The 20,856-nt window shown below is 56.7% G+C and overlaps 1 protein-coding gene across 3 annotated transcripts in view; it reads left to right on the top strand.

The window, feature by feature from the left end:
- The window catches only part of TFDP1 (transcription factor Dp-1), a 40,424-nt gene that overhangs the window by 14,038 nt on the left and 5,530 nt on the right, over window positions 1-20,856 (top strand). For 2 of the 3 annotated variants that reach the window (XM_027590942.1, XM_027590943.1), the window contains exons 3-9: window positions 4,858-4,924; window positions 13,065-13,171; window positions 16,062-16,183; window positions 17,225-17,390; window positions 17,758-17,901; window positions 18,363-18,431; window positions 20,429-20,580. In XM_027590942.1, the coding sequence (XP_027446743.1) occupies window positions 4,858-4,924; window positions 13,065-13,171; window positions 16,062-16,183; window positions 17,225-17,390; window positions 17,758-17,901; window positions 18,363-18,431; window positions 20,429-20,580 (827 nt within the window). The remainder of the gene's footprint in view (window positions 1-4,857; window positions 4,925-13,064; window positions 13,172-16,061; window positions 16,184-17,224; window positions 17,391-17,757; window positions 17,902-18,362; window positions 18,432-20,428; window positions 20,581-20,856) is intronic. The other variant, XM_027590944.1, reaches the window with a different exon arrangement.

Genomic DNA, 20,856 nt, shown 5'->3' with positions numbered 1-20,856 from the left:
CTGTTCTCGTCCTGCAGGTGGGGACTTGCCCGGGGTCCCCCCACAGGAGAGCCCAGGGTGGGTGGCCGCTCCACAGGGGGACGGCAGCGAGGGAGGGGCGCCAGGCTTTGGCACCTGAGCGGGGGGGTCTCACAGCTGACGCATAAATCAGATCCACAGTAGTGAGCTCTTCTCAGGAAAGGTGATGGTAATTTCCTGCTGTACTAGGTTGGGTCTTGCCACACCTCACCACGGTCAGCCCCAGAGGTCTTTATCAGGTGTTCTGTGTCCTTTGGGACTCACACCCCATGAAGGGGGTGGTGTTTTAGAAAAGCACCATTGGGGGAAGCCTGAGGCCGGGACCCGGGGGTGGCGGTGGGGTTCTGGGTGATGATGCTGGTGACCTTTCCATATGTCCCTGAATTTGTGTGGCTCAGACAGACCTGCTTCTCTCCTGAACTCCACGCCACCCTCGTGCTTCTGCCGAGCGATGCCCAGTGCCCCCCTGCACTCCACTGTACCAGCCGCTGTGTGGGAGGGGAGCGGCCCTGGGGGGCTGTGCACCTGCAGGTGTGGTAGACACACAGCCTGGAACAAGCAAGTGTGTCCCCCTGAGTTGGTCAAGCCCAGAAGTGATTTCTGTCATCTTCACAGAGAGCAGAGTCAGGGGGACGAGCTGGGTGGGCCCTGGATTCAGGCTTCATTTGGGAACTGGGTTGTGCAGTGAGTGTGGGCATTCGGGCAGGATGAACCAGCACCGGAACCCATTTAGGTCATCCATATGTGGAAGCTGGTTGACCTCGAGAGTCTGTCCGGCTCTGTCAGGCCTTTGCTGGCTGGGCCATTGGCGGCATTCCAGCCCAGCCAGGCGCCACGGGGCCCTCTTGTTCCCAGGCTGCCGCTCCTTACGGACAGACTTGTGAAATGCTGTTTTCTGTCTTTGTCTGAGGTCAGGAAACCTAGATAGCTCATTCTGGTCATGACTGTCTTTGATAATTGGCAGTTAGGCGTGTTACACCAGGAAATTTGGGCCAAATCTGTATGCTCCGGTTAGAGTTTGCTTCAAAAATACTTTCAGTGACTTCCCAGTTGGTGAAAGAAGCACTTTCTCTTATGTTCTAGAGAAAAATCGTTGACCACTGTCCTCTGTTGTGGTAGAACAGATGACCCCAGAGTTCAGTGGTTAAGAGAACAGTAAACGTTTCTTCTCCCGCACGGTTTCCGTGGCTCAGTTTGGGAGTGGCTGGGTTGCAGTGGACACACTGCCCAGGTTGGCAGCAGCCAGAAGGTGTGTGCCTGGAGCGTTTGCCTCCACGGTGGCTGCCCCTACGTGCCTCGCCACCTCTCCTCACCTCCCACCACACCCCTGGGCGAGGAGAAGGCTCTCGGGTGGCATGGAACCCTCCTGGAGCCTGACGTCCTGCCCCAGCCGGAGCTGGGCCAAAGGCCTGCAGGCTCCCACATCCCAACCGTAACAAGGGCGCCATCCCGCAGGCTTGGTTTGTAGGCGTTCTGCCTCGTGTTCTCCACCTCACCCGTGAACAAGAGCATTAAAAGTAGCTAATTTCCTTAGTGAAGAGCAAGCTTGCACTTCCTGTGATTCTGACATGTTGTGTCCAGAAACAGATCATTTCTGTGCCTGGAAGACTTACTGTGGGGTAAACTGGTCACTGTCCTGAGTGCGGAAAATGCAGGCGTCCACAGGAGCCAGTCACCAGCTGCTTGAGTTCTCCCTAGGTCCAGTTTACTGTCCTGTAGGTCTTGGCTTGGGAATAAGGCAGGTGTGTATTTTACTGACCTGGCAGCTCTCTGGGAAGTGTATCCTGTCGGAGGCTGTGCAGTTCCAGAAAGTGGCCCCTGGGTCTGTAGCACCCAGGTGGTGTCGCGGCTGGGAGGCTGCCGGCGTCTGGTGGTTGTGGCCCCTGGTCTGCTGGCCTAGCAGGGAACGGCAGCCCCGTCAGACAGTCTTCCTAGCCCAGTGTCAGGACTGGCAGTGCTGGGACAGCCTGCTCTGGACGCGGCAGCCACTTTGTGCCGGGCCACCGCGCATCACCGGGCTCTCACGGACCAGACTGGGCGTTGGGCCCTGCCTGCTGTATACGTGGGGGTGGGGCTTCGCTGACCGGGGCTGCCCACTATAGAAGTGCAGCCCCCTTCTTGCAGGAGCTCTTTCAGGGTGCAAGACACGGAAATGTGTCTTGCCAAGTGGGATTCACCTTAGGGTTTTCCTGGTGCCGTGGAGCAGACTTGATGCTTGTGGGTGGGTCTCTTGTCCAGGGCTCGGGTGGCTCCCTTCATTCTCTTCGCTCTGCCAGTGTCTTCCTTTAGGTCCTGGTCTCTGTGTTCTCCAGTGACTCCTCAGCTCAGGCTCATGACGTTGAGATGGTAGGGAGCGACTGGCCCCCTTGTCGGTTCCCAGACTTGGCCAGAAAGGGCCGGCCTGGTCTGTTCCCGGCCCAGGCCGCTCATTGGTGGCTCCTGCAGGCAGCATGTCGGGAGGGGGGGATGCAGCCTTCTCCAGGGAGGCCGGGCTACTCTGACCGCGTGAGTCGGACTGGGTGTCCCCCAGGGGAGCCTGGGGCTGCCCCGCTGGGTTCCTGATCTGGGTTGTGAGGGCTTGGTTGCCAGGGTTGTGCCGCTGCTGTGCGGACCGGGGTCGCCATCTCTGTGGGGGGGGCGGCATTCTTGGCATTCCCGCCGCGCCCAGTGACCGCGCTGCCGGAGCCGCACATCCAGTGTCGGGCGGACGGGGGCCCCTACCGGTCCCACCAAGGCAGACCCACGCAGGCAGTGGCGGCCTTGTTCTCACCGGCTCTGGCATCCACTCATGCATCTGCTCTGGTGTGGACGGATGGTGGACCAGGAGGTCAGGCCCGCTGGCTGGGGGGCTGAGGAGCCCTTGGGGCCATGGGAGGGAGGAACTGGCAGCGCCCGTGATGTGCAGGGGGCCTCGGGCCGTCGGATAGGTGCTGCTGTCAGCGTGGGGGCTGAGGCTCTCGCTCTGGGGTGTTTGGTGTCCTGTGGCTCTGGGGCACTTTGAGCCTGTTTGCTGGGACCAGCCTAGCCTGGTGCAGGCTCCCTGGCCCAGAGCGAGTCGCTCTGCTCCTCCAGGAGGTGGAGAGTCCTCTTCACCCACCTCCTGGCCGGTGATCTTCTAGCCCAGCCAGGCCTCAGTCTGTGATCATCGTCATGGGCACACACTTGGCTGCCTCAGTTTCTGTGGGAAGGTGGGGTTTTGGAGAGTCTGGGAAACGTGGCCCATGTGGTCTTGCCAGGCTCAGAGGCCATGCAGGTGGCCCCTCACCTGCGCGGGCCTGACTTCTATCTCCGGTGAATTCAGCAGGTCAGGATGTATGCTCTGAATTCTTGTGTGGATTGTACATTTGGGTGCCTTTGGTTTGTTCACGATGCACACAAAGGAGACAGTGAACCCATGCCTGGGATGCAGCAGGGCCCGAGGTGGGTGGTCTCCCGTGCCAGGCTCAGGCGAGCTGTGTGTGTGTGTGCACTCCAGGCTTGTCACTGCCACAGGTGTGCTTGGGGGGTGTCCCTCTGGAGGCTTCTCCCAGGATGGAGGCTCCGGCCTCGGCCGTGCCCCTGGGGTCTGCATTTGCTCGGGGTGGGAAGGCAGTGGGGCTTCCTGGAAAAGCAGGATGGTGCCGGAAGCTGTGCTCAGACCCCTTTGCAGGCTGGCCTGTGCTCACACAGCCCGAGAAGAAAGTCCAGGCCCACAGACGTGAGCTTCTGTGGGTGTGTGTGAGGTGACTGTGGACACAGGCGTGAGTCCCTGAACACCTGGGCCACGGGGTCTCCGGGGCGTTCTTGGGGGTGCTCCCGCCAGGCCAGGAATCCCACTGGCCTGGTCGCTGGAGGTCAGAGGCCAGGGCAGGAGGGAGAGGCTTGTCTGCCGGGCCCGACTGACCTGTGTGGTGGGTTGTGTGTGTGTGCGTGTGTGTTTGCGCACATGTGTGTCCACATGTGGGTGTAGATGCCCGTGTCTCTATGGATGTGTGCACATATGTGAGTGAGGGAGTGTGTGTAAGCATGTGCCCACATGTGCCCACGGCAGGGCAGGTGTCGGGAGGCTCGGTTCCCTGGGACCCCCTTCCCCCCAAGCAGAAGCACCTGTGCTGGCTCAGTGCGGCATGCAGACGCCTCTGCTGGACTTGGGACGCCAGCCGTGCAGGGTGCCTACAACTCACTGCTTCCCATGGAAATCTAGATAAACAAGAGGAGAAGGCAAGGCAGCAATCATTCCTAGACCTGGACACGACCACTCGTAGCGTCCTGGGGGCCCCTGCAGGCCCTTGCTGCGCACTGTGCGTTGGGACGTTACTTCCCTGGTGCCCCCAGTGTGCACAGCGGGTGCCCTGCTCACGAGGCAGGGCTGCCCCGGGCGTCAGGCTCACCCTGCAGTCCTGCTGTGCCCACACTCCTCTGCACACCGCGGTACGTTTCTCCAGCTTCAGGAGGAACTGCTGTGCCCGGGGCTCTGACCAAGCCCTCTCCTCAGGTCCCATTACTCAGCTGCCCTCAAGATGGTCAGATGAATTTCCACGTCCACCCACGGTATGCCCCTGCCAGTCTCAGGCTTGCCGTTTAATGCATGTGCGGACTTCAGCTACGAAAGCTGTGTTTCATTAGTACCTCAAGGGCTAAGCTTCGGAGGCAGACATCTTCGAGTGACCTTTTCTCTGCTGAGTGTCCAGCCAGAGAGCTCAGCGGCGGGAGGCCCTGCTCCCCCTGCATGGCATCCTGCCCTTGTTTGCATAACTGTGACCATTGTATCTTTTAATGCTTTATTTTACACCTCCCTCAGACGGGCTGGCTTGTTGCTCTTTCAGACGTGCTATTTATTGTCCTTGTTGCTTTCTGCAGGCCGGTCTAATTGAAGCCAACGGGGAACTCAAGGTCTTCATAGACCAGAACCTTAGTCCTGGAAAAGGTAAGGCATCTCTTTCTGAAATACAGTTCTGTTGATAAGAGTGTTGAGTTTGGTGTGTTTGTGAATTTCTCTGGTGTGAGAGTCCCGGTCAGTGGTGGGGACCCTGCTGCGGGAGTGCTCTGGCCCAGGGCCCCCGATGGAAGGGGTGGTGCAGTGTTCGGAGCCCAGCTGGACACGCCACCTGCGGGCACACGGCAGCGGTGGAGTTCATCTTGGTCTGTAAGTCATACGGTTCGCAGAAGTTCGGGAATGTGAAGAAGTGCGGAGAACCCAGGGCATGTGCTTTCCTCCACCTCAGGGCCGCTGTGAGCCCTCCAGGTGTCGGCTCTGGACACGGGCGCCAACCAGAACAGACTCGATTCCAAAGCTTATGGTGCACACCTCGTGTGTGGACGAGCGTCCTCCCCGTCAGGAAGCCATGTGTGTATGTTCAGGGGCAGGCGCGGAGGTGGATTGGCCGAAGCCCCTTCTTCCCCTGGGGCCCCACGGCTCCCCACGTCGAGTGACCATGAGGAACAGACGTCTGCCAGTGTGTTTGAGCCCGCTGCTTGTTTCCTCGGGTGGACTAGCCATGGAAGCTCCAATCAGAGGAGATGGCAGGCGACCGCCAGCTGCCCATAGCGCTGGGTCACTTCCGCAACCTCTGCTCTGCCCGCATCAGCCGGATGGAGGCCCGGACACGGGATCTCTTGGCTCCCGAAATGGGTGCTGTGTCCCAGCCCCTTCCCATCCATCTGTTGCTGGCTGCTGCTGGCAGCCGTCTCCTGCCCTGTGGGGCCCTTCCTGTGTGGGTCAGCAGGCTGGCGTGGTTTGGGGTGGCAGGCTTATGCCCTGTCCCCTCTCTTGCTTTGGGGCATCACCGTCAGATGCCCCCGGAGGTTCTCGTGCCCTGCAGGGCCCCTGGCCTGCCCCCTGTCCAGGCTCCGCTGGTTTTCCTTGTCCCACAGGCCGCTCTCCCCCAGGATGGGCTGTGGGCCTGCACATGCTCTCCTGGCTTCTGTTTTGGGAAGGTCGTAAGCAGTGTCTTGCTTTTCTGTGGATCCCTTGCTCTTTTGCTTCCTGTGCAAGGATGGAGAGCCCGCTGAGGGGTTCAGTGTGTGCAGACGGTTTATCTCAATGGCTTTCACTATTCACAGATTGCCTGAGTGAGAGACGCGGTAGCGTAACTGACAGGACCCTTAGAATTTCAGGAGCTGTAGGCATGATGTGTTCTGTTAAAGTGATGAAGCAGAAATAATCGTGGAAAAAGTCCACAGACTTTGCTCCCTTGGAAATATGGAAATCTTTCATTCTGGTGTTCATCTTGCATGTCTTTGTTGTTCGGATACTCTGAGAGTCTCACTTATTATCACATGTTGCTTGTCTCCTTTTCCTTCTTACGAGATGGGCTTGTGTCCTGCGGAGTCTGATGGTGAGGCAGGGGGTTGAACTGGACCAGAAAACAGCTTCTTGAGTTCATTAGAATATTCCGGTGTTAGCTGCCTGCACTGTTTAAGTATTTCGTGTCCTTCTTGGGTGTGGTCTGGCCGCTCTGCAGCCCCCTTATCTTGCCCGGGGTGCGCCCCCAGCGGGTTCTGTGCTCCACTCTTGGCTGGACGCAGAAGAGCTGCCCCTCGAGGCTCTCCTGGCTTCTGTCTCTGCTTCCACACCTCTGCTGGGACCAGCGTGGCCTCCCAGATGCTTGCGCTCCTTGCCTTCTTCTGGGGCTCCTGCCCCTGCACCTCAGGGGTGTTCTGGGTGCGAGAAAGCCCGTGACCACATCTCTGCGACCTGCTCTCTGGCTCTGGCCCTGCCCGTGCAGGCTGAGTGCTGCCAGGCTTCTCCTGCACTTCTGATCAACAGAGCTGTTTGTCTGTCGGACGGGCAGCCCGGTGCCGTTCTGGCCATGGACGGAGCAGGACCAGGTTGTCTGACTGCTCAAGCTCCGTCCCATTCTATCTGCCCGTTGAGACCGTTTCCACCCCCAGTCCCCTTTGCTTCGGACTCAGGAGTTTGAAGGGTAATTTTAGGCAGTGTGGTGCTGACTTGAGCTCTTCACTTTGGGTTATTCACTGGTGTTTCATTAGGTTGAGGAGCCCGTGGGGATCACACTGTGTTGTCTGATTCAGTGGTCACTGCAGGCACTTCCCAAGGAGGTTTGGCAAAGTCTCAGCCAGGGTCGTGGTGAGTGAGGCGCAGACCCTCCAGCACAAGCTTGTCCAGGAGCCCACGGGCATGGCTGGCAGTGTGTGCCGGAGAGCTGTTGCTGGAGTGACCTTGAGGGGCAGGAGGGCTGCAGTCCAGGCCCGGTGCAGGCTGGGCGTTGAGGGGCAGGGGCTGGTCTCTCTTGGCCCCCACCCCTGCGCCCCTGCACCCCGCACCCCTGCGCCCCGCGTGTTGCACCTGCAGGACCAGCTTGCCACCGCTCCCGGGTCCACCCAACGAGAATTTGGGAATGGGCCGGCATCTGAGTTGTGCTGGGCCTGGGCACTCACGGGGTCCCTACTGCCCTCGGCTGGGGTCAGTGAGCCCCTCCTGAGACGAGGCCTCCTCCCTGCCTCCTGTGTTGTGCTCCTGTCCAAGCTCTGGCTTATGATGCCCCCCACAAGGGGGTCCTGTGCACTCCCAGGCGGGGCTTGTTGCTCTTGCCCTCTTGTGTCCTGACCGTGACTGCTCACCATCCTGGCCTTCAGTGCTGCCCGTGCCTCTGCTTTGCTGCTGTGTGTGGGGCCCATTTCCAGATCCCAGTGTCCACAGGCTTCTCCAGAAGCAGGGCCTGTGGGAGGCACATTGCAAGTGTCAGAGAGGTGGAATTGGCCCACGTGACGAGGGGTTGGCAGGTCTGACATGTGCAGGGCGAGCCAGCAGGCTGGACCCAAGCAGTACTCCTTCCTCCTTGGGGAAACCTGGGTTCTGCTCTGAAAGCCCTGGTTTGGTTAGGTGGTTCTGGAGGGTGGTCTCGTTTCCCTGAAGTCGGCTTATTGGCTCCAGAGCAGCCGCCGGCTGGCCTGCAATTGGATAGCTGGGGATGGGCACCTTGGCAGGTGGGCATATCAAGTCGGTCATCACAGCTTTCTGTACCCACCGGCTCTGAGGACCAGAGCCCTGGCAGTCGGAGACGGGAAATTTTTGTGTGCGGTCTTGGTTGTGACAGCATCGATTACTTCCAGTGTTTTGCCCATGGCTGTAATGCTGTGTCAACCTTTGCACGCACATTTGTTCCTGTGTTTTGGGCTGATGCTCGGGAGTGGAAACCGGATCACGTGGCACGTGTGCGTGGCTGCACCATTTTGCATCTGCACCAAACACGTGAGCGCCCCAGGCCCTGCACACCTGCAGCAGCACTCCCCCTTCCCGTGTTCTGGGTTCTGGTGGCCTCAGTGTGTCTCCGCCGTTTCGCTCCTGGGCCTGCCCTCCTGGTAGGGGTCTGTCCAGGGCCTTCGCTGGCCCAGTTTCTCTCTGGTGTTCCTACCTGGTTCTCTTCTGCCAGTCATCTGGCTGCTACTCTGGAGCTCAGGCCGCCATCCCCCGCCACGCGTGCACCCTCCCCCTCCCGATGCACCTGCTGCCTGCCTGGGGCCACAGCTCACGTGTGGGTCTCTGGCTGCAAATCCTTGCTTGGACCCTTCCCCCCAATTTTTTCTTTATTAGACACACAACACATGCTCCCTGAAGAAACCCTGAGTTACCTGAGTACAGTTAAAGCGTGTCTTCACCGTTCCATAAACACTTTCCTGACACGCAGTGTTGGGGCGTGTCATGCTGGCGTGGGTGCTCATCCAGTCCCCGCAGTGTGTGACTTAACACTTGGCTGTTGCTGGGCCATTCCTGGAGTTTCTAGTGCCACCTTTTTGTGGAGAGCTGTGATACCTGTCGATTGTTGACAGAGACCCCTCTTCTCCCCAGAGAGCTCTGTGCCTGCGTGTGCTCCATGTGGGGGGCAGGCCCGTCTCTGTGGAGCAGTGCTCCAGCGTCCATGGCCGCGTCTGGCAGGTGAGAGGGCATCTCCCGCGGCCTGCGGCACTGTGCTTCTGCTTCGGTGTTGCCTCTCCTTTTAGAAGGGCTCTAAGGCAGGAGAGATGAAATTTTGGGGTGTGCTGTATGGCTGAAAATGTGGCATCGCTGTGTAATCCTTGAGACGTGGTGACTGCACCCTCCCAAACACACACACACCGGTGCACACAGTGGGTCCGTTCAGGCTGGTGTTTGAGCGGCGGTTTGGAGAGGGGCCCCGCTGTAGGAGGAAACAGCAGGACTCGCTCAGCCCCTCAGAGGCTGCCCTCTTGGGGAACATGGAGTAGAGGCATCAGCTTGTTTTCTCCTCCCAGCCGTTCAAACCCAGAGGATGCCTAGAGCACGGAGTGATGTCCCAGCCTCTGAGCCCTGCTTCTGGGCTTGCGATGGTGACTGGCCGTGGTGCCCAGAAGAGTGCGCACTGAGCACACGAATGGTGAGGGCGTCGTCGACCCGCCTCGGTCAGAGCGGGCATCCTGAGACGCGGCGCACTTCGCTCGGACCGGGGGAGCCCCTGCAGAGCCTGTTTCCCCCTTTCAGGGTGCTCAGCTGGTGAGCAGCGAGCGCGGGAGGTGACGTAGGCGCCGCAGTGGCCCTAGGAGCAAGCCTGTCCTGGAGCTGCTGCTGTTGCCTGGCGCGGAGCCGTGCGCACCGTGGACACATTCTGGTGGCCCTTTTGGCCATATCAGCGTATGCAATATCTGTAGTATGGTGGGCAAAATAGTAACTCTTAAAACGTTAGGTTGTCAGAACTTAAAAGTGGTTAAAATTGTTTTCAAGAAAACATTCAGCCTTACGATTTCATAATTTAAGGTATCTTAAAACCTATAGATATTAATAGGTTGTGATTACTAATTACAATATGTTTACATAATATTTTTAGGATCCTTTTTCTGTGAGTGGTTACAGCAGTTCAGACCACATGTGTCCCTAACGCATTTTCTTGCCGGGAAAGGAATCCTCCATTTCATGATGTTATATTTGAAAATACCGTGTTACATAGTTCCCTTAATAAAAGGCTTTAAGTACATTTTACAGTTAAAATAATACTATTTCTAGTGAGTAGATTTCTAGGCTGTTGTAATCTCGCCCGTCTTGTAACTGAAGTGTGAATTCCTAAGCCCTGCAAGTGGGTTGTGTGTGTGGCGGTCTTTGTTGGAAGAGGATGTTAAACATTCTAATTTCTGTGGTCAGATTGAACCAGAAATGAAATCCCATCCTTGAGATTGACAAAAAGGGCTGTGTCTTCCTGAGTCAGCAGTTGGCAGGAACCTGGGAGAGGGACACTGGCTGCTGGGGGGTGTGCCAATGTGTGCACGCGTGAGTGTGTCTGCTGGGGCGCATGCCCGTGCACGTGTGTGCATATGTTTGCATGTGCATGTCTGCTGGGGTGCGTGTGTGTGTGCGCGCGCACGTGCCGGGGTGTGTGTCCATGCACGTGTCCGTGTGTGCATGTGTGTGTGTGCGTGTCTGCCGGGGCGCGTGCCCACGCATGAGCACACGTGTGTCTGCACGCACATGTGCGGAATGGCCCTGGGGATGTGCTGGGCTGAAGCCCAAACACAGATGGTCACCTGGACTCAGCTGGAGATTGACTGGACTCCCTGGACACCTGGAGACTCAGCAGGAGGAGGCCCGTCCAGCATTAGCCGCCACATCGTAGTAGGAGCTTCTGTGCATTCGCGCAGCCGACCTGTTACCGGGGTAGCGGCACAGCGTTAAAGGCATCAGCTAGATCTTTCTGTGGCTAGGTCCCAACAATAGTGTAAGCAAAGTGGCAGACTGTTGTTTTCTAGATTTCAAAGGCCCACACCAGTAATACTTGTATTTTCTCAGATTCATGGATGTGCGTGGGAAAGTATGAAACACAGACGGAGTGCATCCCTCAAGCCCTGATGGCTGTGGGCAGGGATGGGGTGGGTCTGTGGACGGCGAGATTAGCTCTGCTCCTCAAGCCTCTTCAGCAAATAGGATAGAATGGTCGTAGTCAGTCCTAGCTTGTACTCTGGAGCAAGATTGTCTGCAGAGTAATTCTTTGTATTGAAGAGTTTCTCACTTAGTAAAACAAGGACGAGACCCTGGTGGGAAGGACAGGTGGTGTCGTCCAGGAAAGGGGTCCTGGCCCCGATCCACTTCTGCCTCTCAGCCCTGCCGTTGCCCAAACTGCTCTCCTCCTCGTTCCCCCAGCTGGGGGGAGCTCTAAGCATGTTAATTTTAAGAAAGACGTTCCTGGGGTTTTGGGTGGTTTGTGTTGTCCCTTTGGTAGATGGCCTTGTGGCGGACCTGCAGGTTAGCCCCAGAGACGAGCACCTGACCCGTTGGCCCCTGTGTTCTAACATCATTTATTTGACGTGCAAAATAAGTTTTAAGACACATCATGAGAACCGCCTGGATCGCTGGTGTTGACAGGGCGTCATTTGCAAATTTAAAAAAATAATTTTATGTTTTTTAGTGAATCAGTTGAGTATTCTTAGAAACCTAATTACTAACCTATACATGAATCTGAAAAGTGATGTTTTAAATCTCTGTGCAAGATAGAATAATTTTGTTATCTTTTAAAGCATCTTTTACATATCTAAAACAATTGTTAAAAATTTGCTTTTGCTAAGATACAGGTCTCTATGTTTAGAGGAAAATAAAAAACTCAAAGCAAATATTTACAGAAAATAAATACCTGTTGGTGTTGGTTGGTAAAAATGCTAATATTTAGCCAGTTGGTTTGGTCGACTTGTGCCGTTAAGAAATTATTCAGTGTTTGTGTGTAGCAATAAGTCACTGTTTACTGAATTCTGAAGTCTGTTCTTTAAAATGCATGGACTGTGCAGGGCTCAGAAGTGAGGGCCAGGCTAGAGGAGGACAGTGTTTGCGTATTTGGAGGCCGCCACGAGGCAGAGCCTGTGAAGCGGAGGAGGTGTCATCCTCGTCCCACTGGGCTCGAGGCCCTCCCCCCGCCGCCCGCCGCAGGGTCCCGTGCTCACCCTGGGTGGCCGCAGGAGCCTGGTCTGCTCCAGGAGCCAGGGGATGCAAAGCGTGATGACCCGAGCAAGGTTTCTCCGCCCCCCATGCGGCAGTGACTGGGAGACCAGAGTTGGTCTGCTGCTTCCCCAGGGCGCTCAGGCCCTTCTCAGTAAGGCTCGGACGGTGTGCACGCTGCTCGCCCTCCCGGGTCTCCAGGCACCTCTGTACACACTCCCTTTGTTTTCTCTCTGCCTTTTGAGGCTGCCAGGGCAAGGGCTTTGTTTCTGTATTTTGAATTTTAATCATTCCTACTTCATTTGATTTTATTATTTATTATGTAAAATAAAATGTTTTACCATTTTTATTCGCTGTTGTATGCCTAACACCAAAGACAGAGCCAGGCATACAGAACTCTTAGCAAACACTTGAAGGAATGAGTATTTCTGCTCCTCGTATGTCCATCTGTGTGTTCAAAGAGGGGGCAGCTTCCTCCCCAGGCATTTCTCTTCCTAGAAACAGAGATGTGATTCTACTTCTTAAGGAAGAAGGGTGTTAGATTTCTTTAGAATTCTTTTTTTCTTTTTTTCAGAGAGATCATGAACACATGTGGGGGTGGAGCTGGGAGAGGCAGAGGGAGAGAGAGAACCTCAAGCCGACTCCACACTGAGTGCAGAGCCTGACGTGGGACTCAGTCCCACGACCCTGAGACCTGAGCTGAAACCAAGAGTCAGATGCTCAACTGACTGAGCCACAAGAGTGTTAGGTTTCTAAACTAGTTTTGCAAACAGAGAGAGAAATGCTGGAGCATTTAGAAGACTCTAATTGTCACAGAATTGTAGGTTTTCAAGAGCTGCTCTCCCCAGACCCTGTGGCCCACCAGAATATTCCATAGGTGGGCAGGCAGCCCCACAGGGGTTCGGGGCAGGTCGGTCATGTGCCTAGGGCACCTGAGCCCCTGTGCCCTGGACACAGAAGCACCCAGGGAGGGGCTGGTTGGGTGGGAGAGCAGGTGGTCATGTCCCACGCAGACGCCTGAAGATGAGAGTTGAACTTAGAAGTATTTGCAGCTGACCCACAGACCTAAGGTGGGTAAAGTAAGGATCTCTGGTTAGAAGCATCATCGTCCTGAAGCTGTCCCATTTAGCCTTAATCCAGAACAGAACTAACCTGTTACCTCCTTGCGTTGCAGGCGTGGTGTCCTTGGTAGCTGTCCACCCCTCCACAGTGAACACGCTGGGGAAGCAGCTCTTGCCAAAAACATTCGGACAGTCCAATGTCAACATTGCACAGCAAGTGGTAAGGGGCCCTGGGCAGGTGGGCTTGCCGATTCTTGACGGTGGCCTGTAGCTCTGGTGCGGAGGTCGGGGTGTGAGGTCTGCCTTCTGCAGTGCCCTCTCGGATGCTCACAGTGCTTGCGGTGCTGGGACGAGTGTGCACTCCCCTGGCTCAGGCCTGCCTGCGGGCTCAGGCCAGGCACCTTCCCCTCCTGCTACATGTGTCCCGCTCACCCCATGTCTGCCCCAGAGCGTGGAGTTATGTGGGGGTGGCAGTGCCTGGTTTTGATCCTCCTCGGCGTGAGCATTACTTGCCTGGGAAATGAGGGTGGGGTCCTTGCAGGACACACAGTGGGCTTAGGGCTCTGTAGGCTGTCAGGTGCTGGGACAGGTGTCCCTGCTGTGGCCCACCCGCTAGCAGGAGGTGGAGGTGGGTCTGTGCTCCTGGGACTGTGCTGGGTACCCCTGCTTACTGATCACCTGTGGGTGGGTTCAGTGGGCCCTTCCTGACGGAACTCTGGTCAGATTGCAGCCGCCCCTCCTCCTGGGCCATGTGTAGCAGCGACAGAAGGATGTTGACTGCCCAGCTGCTCTGGGCAGACCTGAGCTCCCACTCTGGGTGAACACCCTGGGCAACTGTGCGTGTGCCCACTTCACCCCCATCAGAGGATATGACTGCTTTTCCTAGCAGAGTTGCTGTGATTTTTTTCAAAGCAACACTGTGTCGAAGTCCTACACCATATTTGGCTCATCACAGCTTTTTAGTAAACGTCTTTTTAAGTTAAATATTCCATTTTGTGTTTTATTCTGTAACTCATTATTTTTAGTTACTATGTATCACAGCAGATTTAGCTTGGGAATACCTCCTTAATTATAGGAGTAGTTCTGTTTTTATGGTTATAAATAGTAGTGAGGAACGTTAACATGAAGATTTGTCTGTTGGTGCCTTAAACTTTATCAGCCTGAAAGTTGTGGCCCTGGTCCGAATCTGGTTGTTTCGGGGCAGCTAGTGATGGTAACTCATCCTCCGCAAACCCCAGCACCGTGGGCTACAGCTTACACATCGCGGGGGTCTCTCAACTTTGTCTGCCAGAGGGTTGAGGACAGAAGGACTGGCACACTGTGACCTGAGAGCCTTGTCTTCCTGGGATGTGAGCATGGCTTGGCTCTCGAGGGGCTCAGGCCCCGGTCCTGCCCGAGTTGGTGCCCATGGGCATGGTTTCCAGGAGAGCGGTTAAGATGGGGGAGGATCGGAGAGAGAACAGCTCCCTGTCGTCCAGTGAGCAGGTACTGAGCGCCTGCTGTGTGCCTGGTCCTCTGACTTTCGTTCTCATGTGGACCAGTCACACCAAGAGGTCCAGCTTAGGGAGAGAATGACAGTGAGGAGTTGGCCGTGGGGGCCCAGATCACGTCAGGCAGCCCTCCGGTGGCTCTCCTGCCCATCTGCGTGGGTGCTGGTGTCCTAAATCCACTCTCCGACCCAGTCCGTGTAGAACGTGTTCAGGCTTCCCGAGTGTCCCAAACTGCTGGCCTTGAGCCTCGGCTAAAGCGCGTTCTCCATAGTGAGCCAGGGCCCCGAAAACACTCATTTAACAGAAACAAGGTTTGGGAGGCGTGTCTCCTCTCTGGAGATTCATTCTCTTTTCTGTCTCCTCTTTCTTTTTTTCAGAAAGCTTGCTGTTTGATTTCATGGCTTTTGAATGAGAGTGATCCACAATTTGGAAAACACTGTAATGAAATTTTGATCATTGGAAATGTGAATTAAAAGAATGAAATTGAGAGTGTTTTTTCTTTCTGTGGCTTGTGGGTCATTAGCCCTGACCGGTGACCTGACCTAGGTCAGCCCGGTCAACTGTCCCCCAGCCACAGCAGGCAGTACACGCCTCCTGCGAAGAAGGGGCCCGCCTGGCGGGCACGGCCAGCCCCCGAGGCTGTGCCCCGCCCCCGCGAAGGGCTGCCCCAGCGCCTGGTGCCGGACGGTGACTCAGGGGGGCACTTGGCTGTGCAGAACCTGAGAAGTCATGTTTCTGAACTGTTTTCCTGGATCAGCTCTTTGGTGTGGGTGGAGTCATGTACAAGATCCTAGAAAACTGGGATTTGACTTGGCTGCACAGCAGCATCTGTGTGTCCCGTGTGTGAATATTTGCATATTAATCAGTGGGACCACATTCTAAGTCCTTGTTGAAGACAAACCGGGCTTTCCCTTCCTTCGGGGAAGAGATGGCGTGGGGTGCTCAGACTTAGCCACGTGCGGGGTGCGTCACACTGCCGTCCCCAGAGCTGCCCTCGCCCTGGGGTGTGTGTCTGTTGCTCCCAGTGCTGATTGCCCCCCGCCCTCCCATGCTGCACTGTTGGGGGTGCTGGGTCCCCCGCAGAGCCACTGTTGGGATGAGGTTCTCACACGCGGGTGTGCGATCCTTGTGCTTTGGCCTTAGTTTAGCACCCCCGGAAGAGAGGGTTTCATCCTCATCTGCGTCACTAAAAGGAAAGGAAAGTAAACTAGGGCGAGAGGAACGGCGGGAACAGTGCCCTGAGGCTCGCTTTGCAGGCACCTCCACTAACCATGACCTTCTTGGGAGACCTCCCCAGGGCAACCTCCCTGGGCAATATCCCCGGGGCTCGCTGTTCCGTCGGGCTAGGGCTTGCTGGGGTGGGATGGTTCCTGCTGCTTTTGTTGAACCGGGGAAGACACCTGAAGTCGGTGAGGGACACGGCTCGTTCAGAACAGAAGTGCCGATTGATGGCGTCTCTAGCTCAGCAGTGTCAGCCATTGGTGCTCACGCGACCGTGTTCTCCAGTCTTCGTAGTTTATGGAACTCGGCAGTACCTTTAGAGAATGGGAAATGATAAAATGGCAGGGTCGTATGCGGGAGATTGCTGATTGTGTTCTGAATTGTCTCTTTTGACTGTAGGTAATTGGTACGCCTCAGAGACCTGCAGCGCCCAACACTATCGTGGTAGGAAGCCCACACACCCCTAACACTCACTTTGTCTCACAGAACCAGCCTTCAGACCCCTCACCTTGGTCTGCCGGGTGAGCACATTGCCTAGAATTGTAACCCCCAGCTCTCTGTGCCACGTGCCCGGCCGTCGTGCCCGGAATAGACGTAGTCAAGGTGCACTTTTCCTCGTAAAGGAGAAGTCTGGCTGCAGAGGGGCTGCGCCCCGCGGTTCGGGGGTGGCGGCACCGTAAGGGGTGGGCAGCTTGTGGCCGAAGAGGAGGAGGAAGCTGGCTTCTCAGCGCTGCGGTGACTTTAGCGCTTTTCCCGTTGTCTGCACTGGAAAGTAGCATCTAGGGAACAGTGCGCCCACGTGCCCGCTCACGGCGCTTCACCCACTGCAGCTCTGTAACTCGGTGGCCCCGCGGGGGCCCCCATACTGTCACCTTGACCGTGTGAGAAAATAGTTTTACTCAGAGGTCAGCTCTGTGACTTTCCTTAAAAACAAAAACAAAGCTTTTTGGCATTATTGTCTGTATTGGTTCTAAAGCAAAAATCATGATTCCCTGAATCATCCAGTGAGAAACTCAGAGCCACCCTTTCCTTGACGTGGTGACTTAAGTTGAGACGCAGGGTTTCCCGCGATCTGAAGCGCACTGCGGTCTTCAGTGTCGGGTGCCGCCGCCACACGGCTGATGTGGTCTCCACGCCGCCTCGGCTCGTAGTCTGCTCAAATTTTCCCTCAAAGTTCTTAAATTTGCAGTAAAAGTTCTGTAATTCCCACGTCTGTGGACATCTTTTTAAGAAGCGGTGTTGGTGTATCAGGATGCAGTAGATACGCACTGGCTCCTGCCCTTTTGGGTGTCTGCCCCGTGTTTCCTGGGAGCTGATGCAGATGTGAGGCCTGGCCACTTAAAAGTTTGTTTTCTGGCCCCTAAAGAAAGCAAGGGAGCCTTGGCCCCATGGCTGCGTCCAGTGCGCTCTGTGCCCAGTGCGCTGTGCACACGAGCCAGGTCCCTGGAGCTGTGCCCGGGGTGTCAGCCCGAGCCCAGCTTGCTAGCCTTGTGGGTGAACGTGTGTCGCCCTGGGACTGGCGCGGAGGGTGCTGAGGGCGCTGTGCCTTTGTATTTTTGAAGGAAGCGCCACAGGAAAGGGGAGAAGAACGGGAAGGGCCTGAGGCACTTCTCCATGAAGGTCTGCGAGAAGGTGCAGAGGAAGGGGACCACGTCCTACAACGAGGTGGCCGATGAGCTGGTCGCAGAGTTCAGTGCTGCCGACAACCACATCCTACCAAACGAGTCCGTGAGTATGTGCCGTGTGACAGGGACACGCCCCAGCGTCGTACAGCTCCCTCTGGGTTTCTCTGAAACAACCGGAGACAGTTCAGAGGACAATGCAAAAGAATTTCCCGGACCTGTTTGCGGCGTGACGCCTTATCCTCCCCAGATGCTGGGATGTGGGATGTGCAGGCTCTGGCTCCTATCAGGCCAGCTCCCTAGAGAAACTCCCTCTTCCTCGGGGCTCAGTGGGGATGTGCTGGGCGTGATCTAGATGCTGCTGGGGGGTTCACGGGGCACGAGCAGGTTGGTGGTGCCTTTTCCTGCGTGTGTTCTGGGTCCGTGAGCCGTTCTGGACCGTTTGGAAAACTCACGCTTCATCCTCCCACCAGGCTTACGACCAGAAGAACATCAGACGGCGAGTCTATGATGCCTTAAACGTGCTGATGGCCATGAACATCATCTCTAAGGAGAAGAAGGAGATCAAGTGGATTGGTCTGCCCACCAACTCGGCTCAGGAATGTCAGAATTTAGAGGTACACGGCTCACCTTCTATTTCCTGTTGCGCCCCTGTGGATTTGCCCCAGAGCAGGTGTTTGGAGTGGACATTTCTGTTGTGTGTCCTGGGGGTGCCTGCTCAGGGTCTGGTGCTGTGTGTGCCTGGCCTGGACTGCGGGTCAGCTGCTTCCCCGGGCCTCATGCTTGCCCACCGAACGTTGGCGTGCTGCCCATCCAGCCTGCAGCAAACCCCAGCGTAGGAAATTCCCTGGTGGTGGGGTTTGAGTCTTACAGCCACTGTGTCCAGAAGACGAGAGAAGTTGGAGAAGAGTGTGCAGTTTTGAGATTGAAGAGACCCCCCCTCCCCGTCCTGTCCCATGTGCCCGGTCGGCTCTAGGTCGTCTTTGCCCGCCATTAGGTTTCGGCAAACGGATTCCGTGAGCACGTCCCTGGGGGGCGCTGCTGGATGCGTCGTAATGCCGCTGTCTTTGTTTTGAAGGTGGAGAGGCAGAGGAGGCTGGAAAGGATCAAGCAGAAACAGTCTCAGCTTCAGGAGCTCATCCTGCAGGTAAGGGCGCTGTTCTCTGCCAGTCTGGCTCCCTCCCGCTGCGGCGTCCCCTGTGCCCCTTGATCTGCTGCCTGGACGCATCGGAAGGTCCAGAGCACGTCCCGCACCTGCGCCTCTTCCTGTGCGGACGGAGGGCGGGAGGGGCGTCCACGCAGCTTTTCTCCGGGCGTTGTCCCAACCACTCTGCTCTTACTGTCCATCTTTTTTTTTTTTTTTTTTAAGATTTTTTATTTATTTATTTGACAGAGAGACACAGCGAGAGAGGGAACACAAGCAGGGGGAGTGGGAGAGGGAGAAGCAGGCTTCCCGGTGAGCAGGGAGCCCGACGCGGGGCTCGATCCCAGGACCCTGGGATCATGACCTGAGCCGAAGGCAGATGCTTAACGACTGAGCCCCCCAGGCGCCCCTTACTGTCCATCTCTTACCATTCCTTGCTTGCAAGCTCTGTCCTAGAGCGCAGGTCTAGGAGGAAACGCAGATAAGCAGGGTTCAGTACTGTCTGCGGCCTTGGTGCATGTTCGCCGTGGAGAATCTCTCCTTTGAGAGTTTGAGTGGACATTTCACAAGCACCTGCTGAGCTTCTGCTCAGGTGTTGTCGACATGAACTCTTACAGGCGTGGGCCTTACTCCCAGAGAGAGTGCGTGTATGTGAAAGGGAACATGCCGCTTGAGTGCTGCTTGTTACAAAGTCTAAATGGCGGGAGGGATGCCCCTTGGAAGGCAGCAACGTGAAGCTTCCTTGGGACAGGTATGAAGTGCATTCTGAGTACCAGACCCCAGACCAGGGGTGTGAAATGCAACTGTGGGTCAAGGGTCAGCATGTGGGATGGTGGACATGTGTCACCATCCCTTGCACCTGCAGAGATATCCCCAAGTGTGGCCCTCATCCCTGCAGGGTCCTGGAGATGCCCATTCAGGGTTGGAAGCAGAAATAGAGATGTGTACCAGGCCCTGCTGTCGGGGGTGGCTGGTCCCTGGACCGAGGCCGTGTGGTGCTGTCTGGCGGGGGCCTGGGGTGTGGGGGCAGCCGCCATGGAAGTGGTGGTTGGCCAAGGAAGGGAGCATGGCTTAGCAGCGATTTATTGAGGTGTCTGTGGAGGGAGCATGGGGGAGCCCTGGGACCCTGTGGGGACGTGTAGCAGGGTCTGAGGACAGGCGTAGTGTCTGATGTTGGGAGATGTTTGAACATGGGGAAAGGCCAGGAGGGGTCAGTGAGGGGCTGGGGACACGTGCTGGCCCAGCACCTGCAGACCATGGCAGAGGGTGTGCGTCTTGCCCCACTGGGTGTACTCGGCATGGGGGCACCGGGGTCACTCCTCTGCCCCAGCAGAGGCATCCAGAGCAGGGAGTGAGTGCTTCAGTGGGGGGGAAGCGGCCTCAGGGCCGAGGGACGCAGGAGAAGAGCAGGCACACGTCTGCCGGGCAGCGATCCCTCTTTCTTCCTCAGGTCCCTGCGGCATCCACAGCAGGGATCCAGTCACAGAAAAGATCCAGTCACCGCCTCTCCTGCTAAGCTGTGAGCCCCAGGTCCCCTCGAGGGGCACTGTGGCGGGAGGGGTGTTTTCTGGCTTTAACTGCAGGGGAATTAGCGTGAAGGTGTGTGTCACCAGAGAGCCCCGTGCCCGCGGGTCTACTTCTCTTGCTGCTCTGGGAGGCTCCGGGTGCTCAGCCGAACGTCCGCCTTCTCGGGACACGGAAGGGACAGGAGGGTGTGGCTTCAGCATTGGCGCGTTTCTCGTAGCCCTCCTGGAAGAGGTCTCTGTCTTAGTGGCGTGGTCGCCTGCCTCCGTTCCCCTCGGGGTGTTTGGTTTTAGGGTGCGCGCGCTCTGCCTGGCCGGCACCAGGCCTGGCATCCCCCAGCTGCTCCGACCTCTCAAGGGGCCCAACCCCCCTTGCTGCCCTGGGGGGCTGGGCGGGGTCGTCCACCACGCCCACGGACAAGGCTTTAGGTTGGTGGCAGCTGGTGTGAGCACGTGCTGGTGGCTCATCTTTTATAGCAAATTGCCTTCAAGAATCTGGTGCAGAGGAACCGCCAGGCGGAGCAGCAGGCCAGCCGGCCGCCGCCTCCCAACTCCGTCATCCACCTGCCCTTCATCATCGTCAACACCAGCAAGAAGACTGTGATCGATTGCAGCATTTCCAATGACAAGTAGGTCCAATGACAGGTGGGCCCCCGCCCTGAGGTCCCAGCTGAGCCTCAGGCCAGTGGAGAATGACACCGTCACGGTCAGCGGCAGGTCCGTCACTTCGTAGAAGTATCTGATTGTTGAAGAGTCTTGTAGCGTAACGAAGTTATAGACTTATTTCTCACAACCCTGGTTTTGTGTTTATCTTGTAAAAGAAAAACAGACTCTGTCAGGGTTGTTGCTAGCAGAGCCGTTGAACCCTTGTACAAACAGCAGCCAGTGTTCACTGTCGACCAGGG

The sequence above is a fragment of the Zalophus californianus genome, chromosome 3, assembly GCF_009762305.2.
Source record: "Zalophus californianus isolate mZalCal1 chromosome 3, mZalCal1.pri.v2, whole genome shotgun sequence".
In the NCBI taxonomy this organism is placed as follows: domain Eukaryota; kingdom Metazoa; phylum Chordata; class Mammalia; order Carnivora; family Otariidae; genus Zalophus; species Zalophus californianus.
This window is presented reverse-complemented; position numbering and strand designations above follow the sequence as displayed.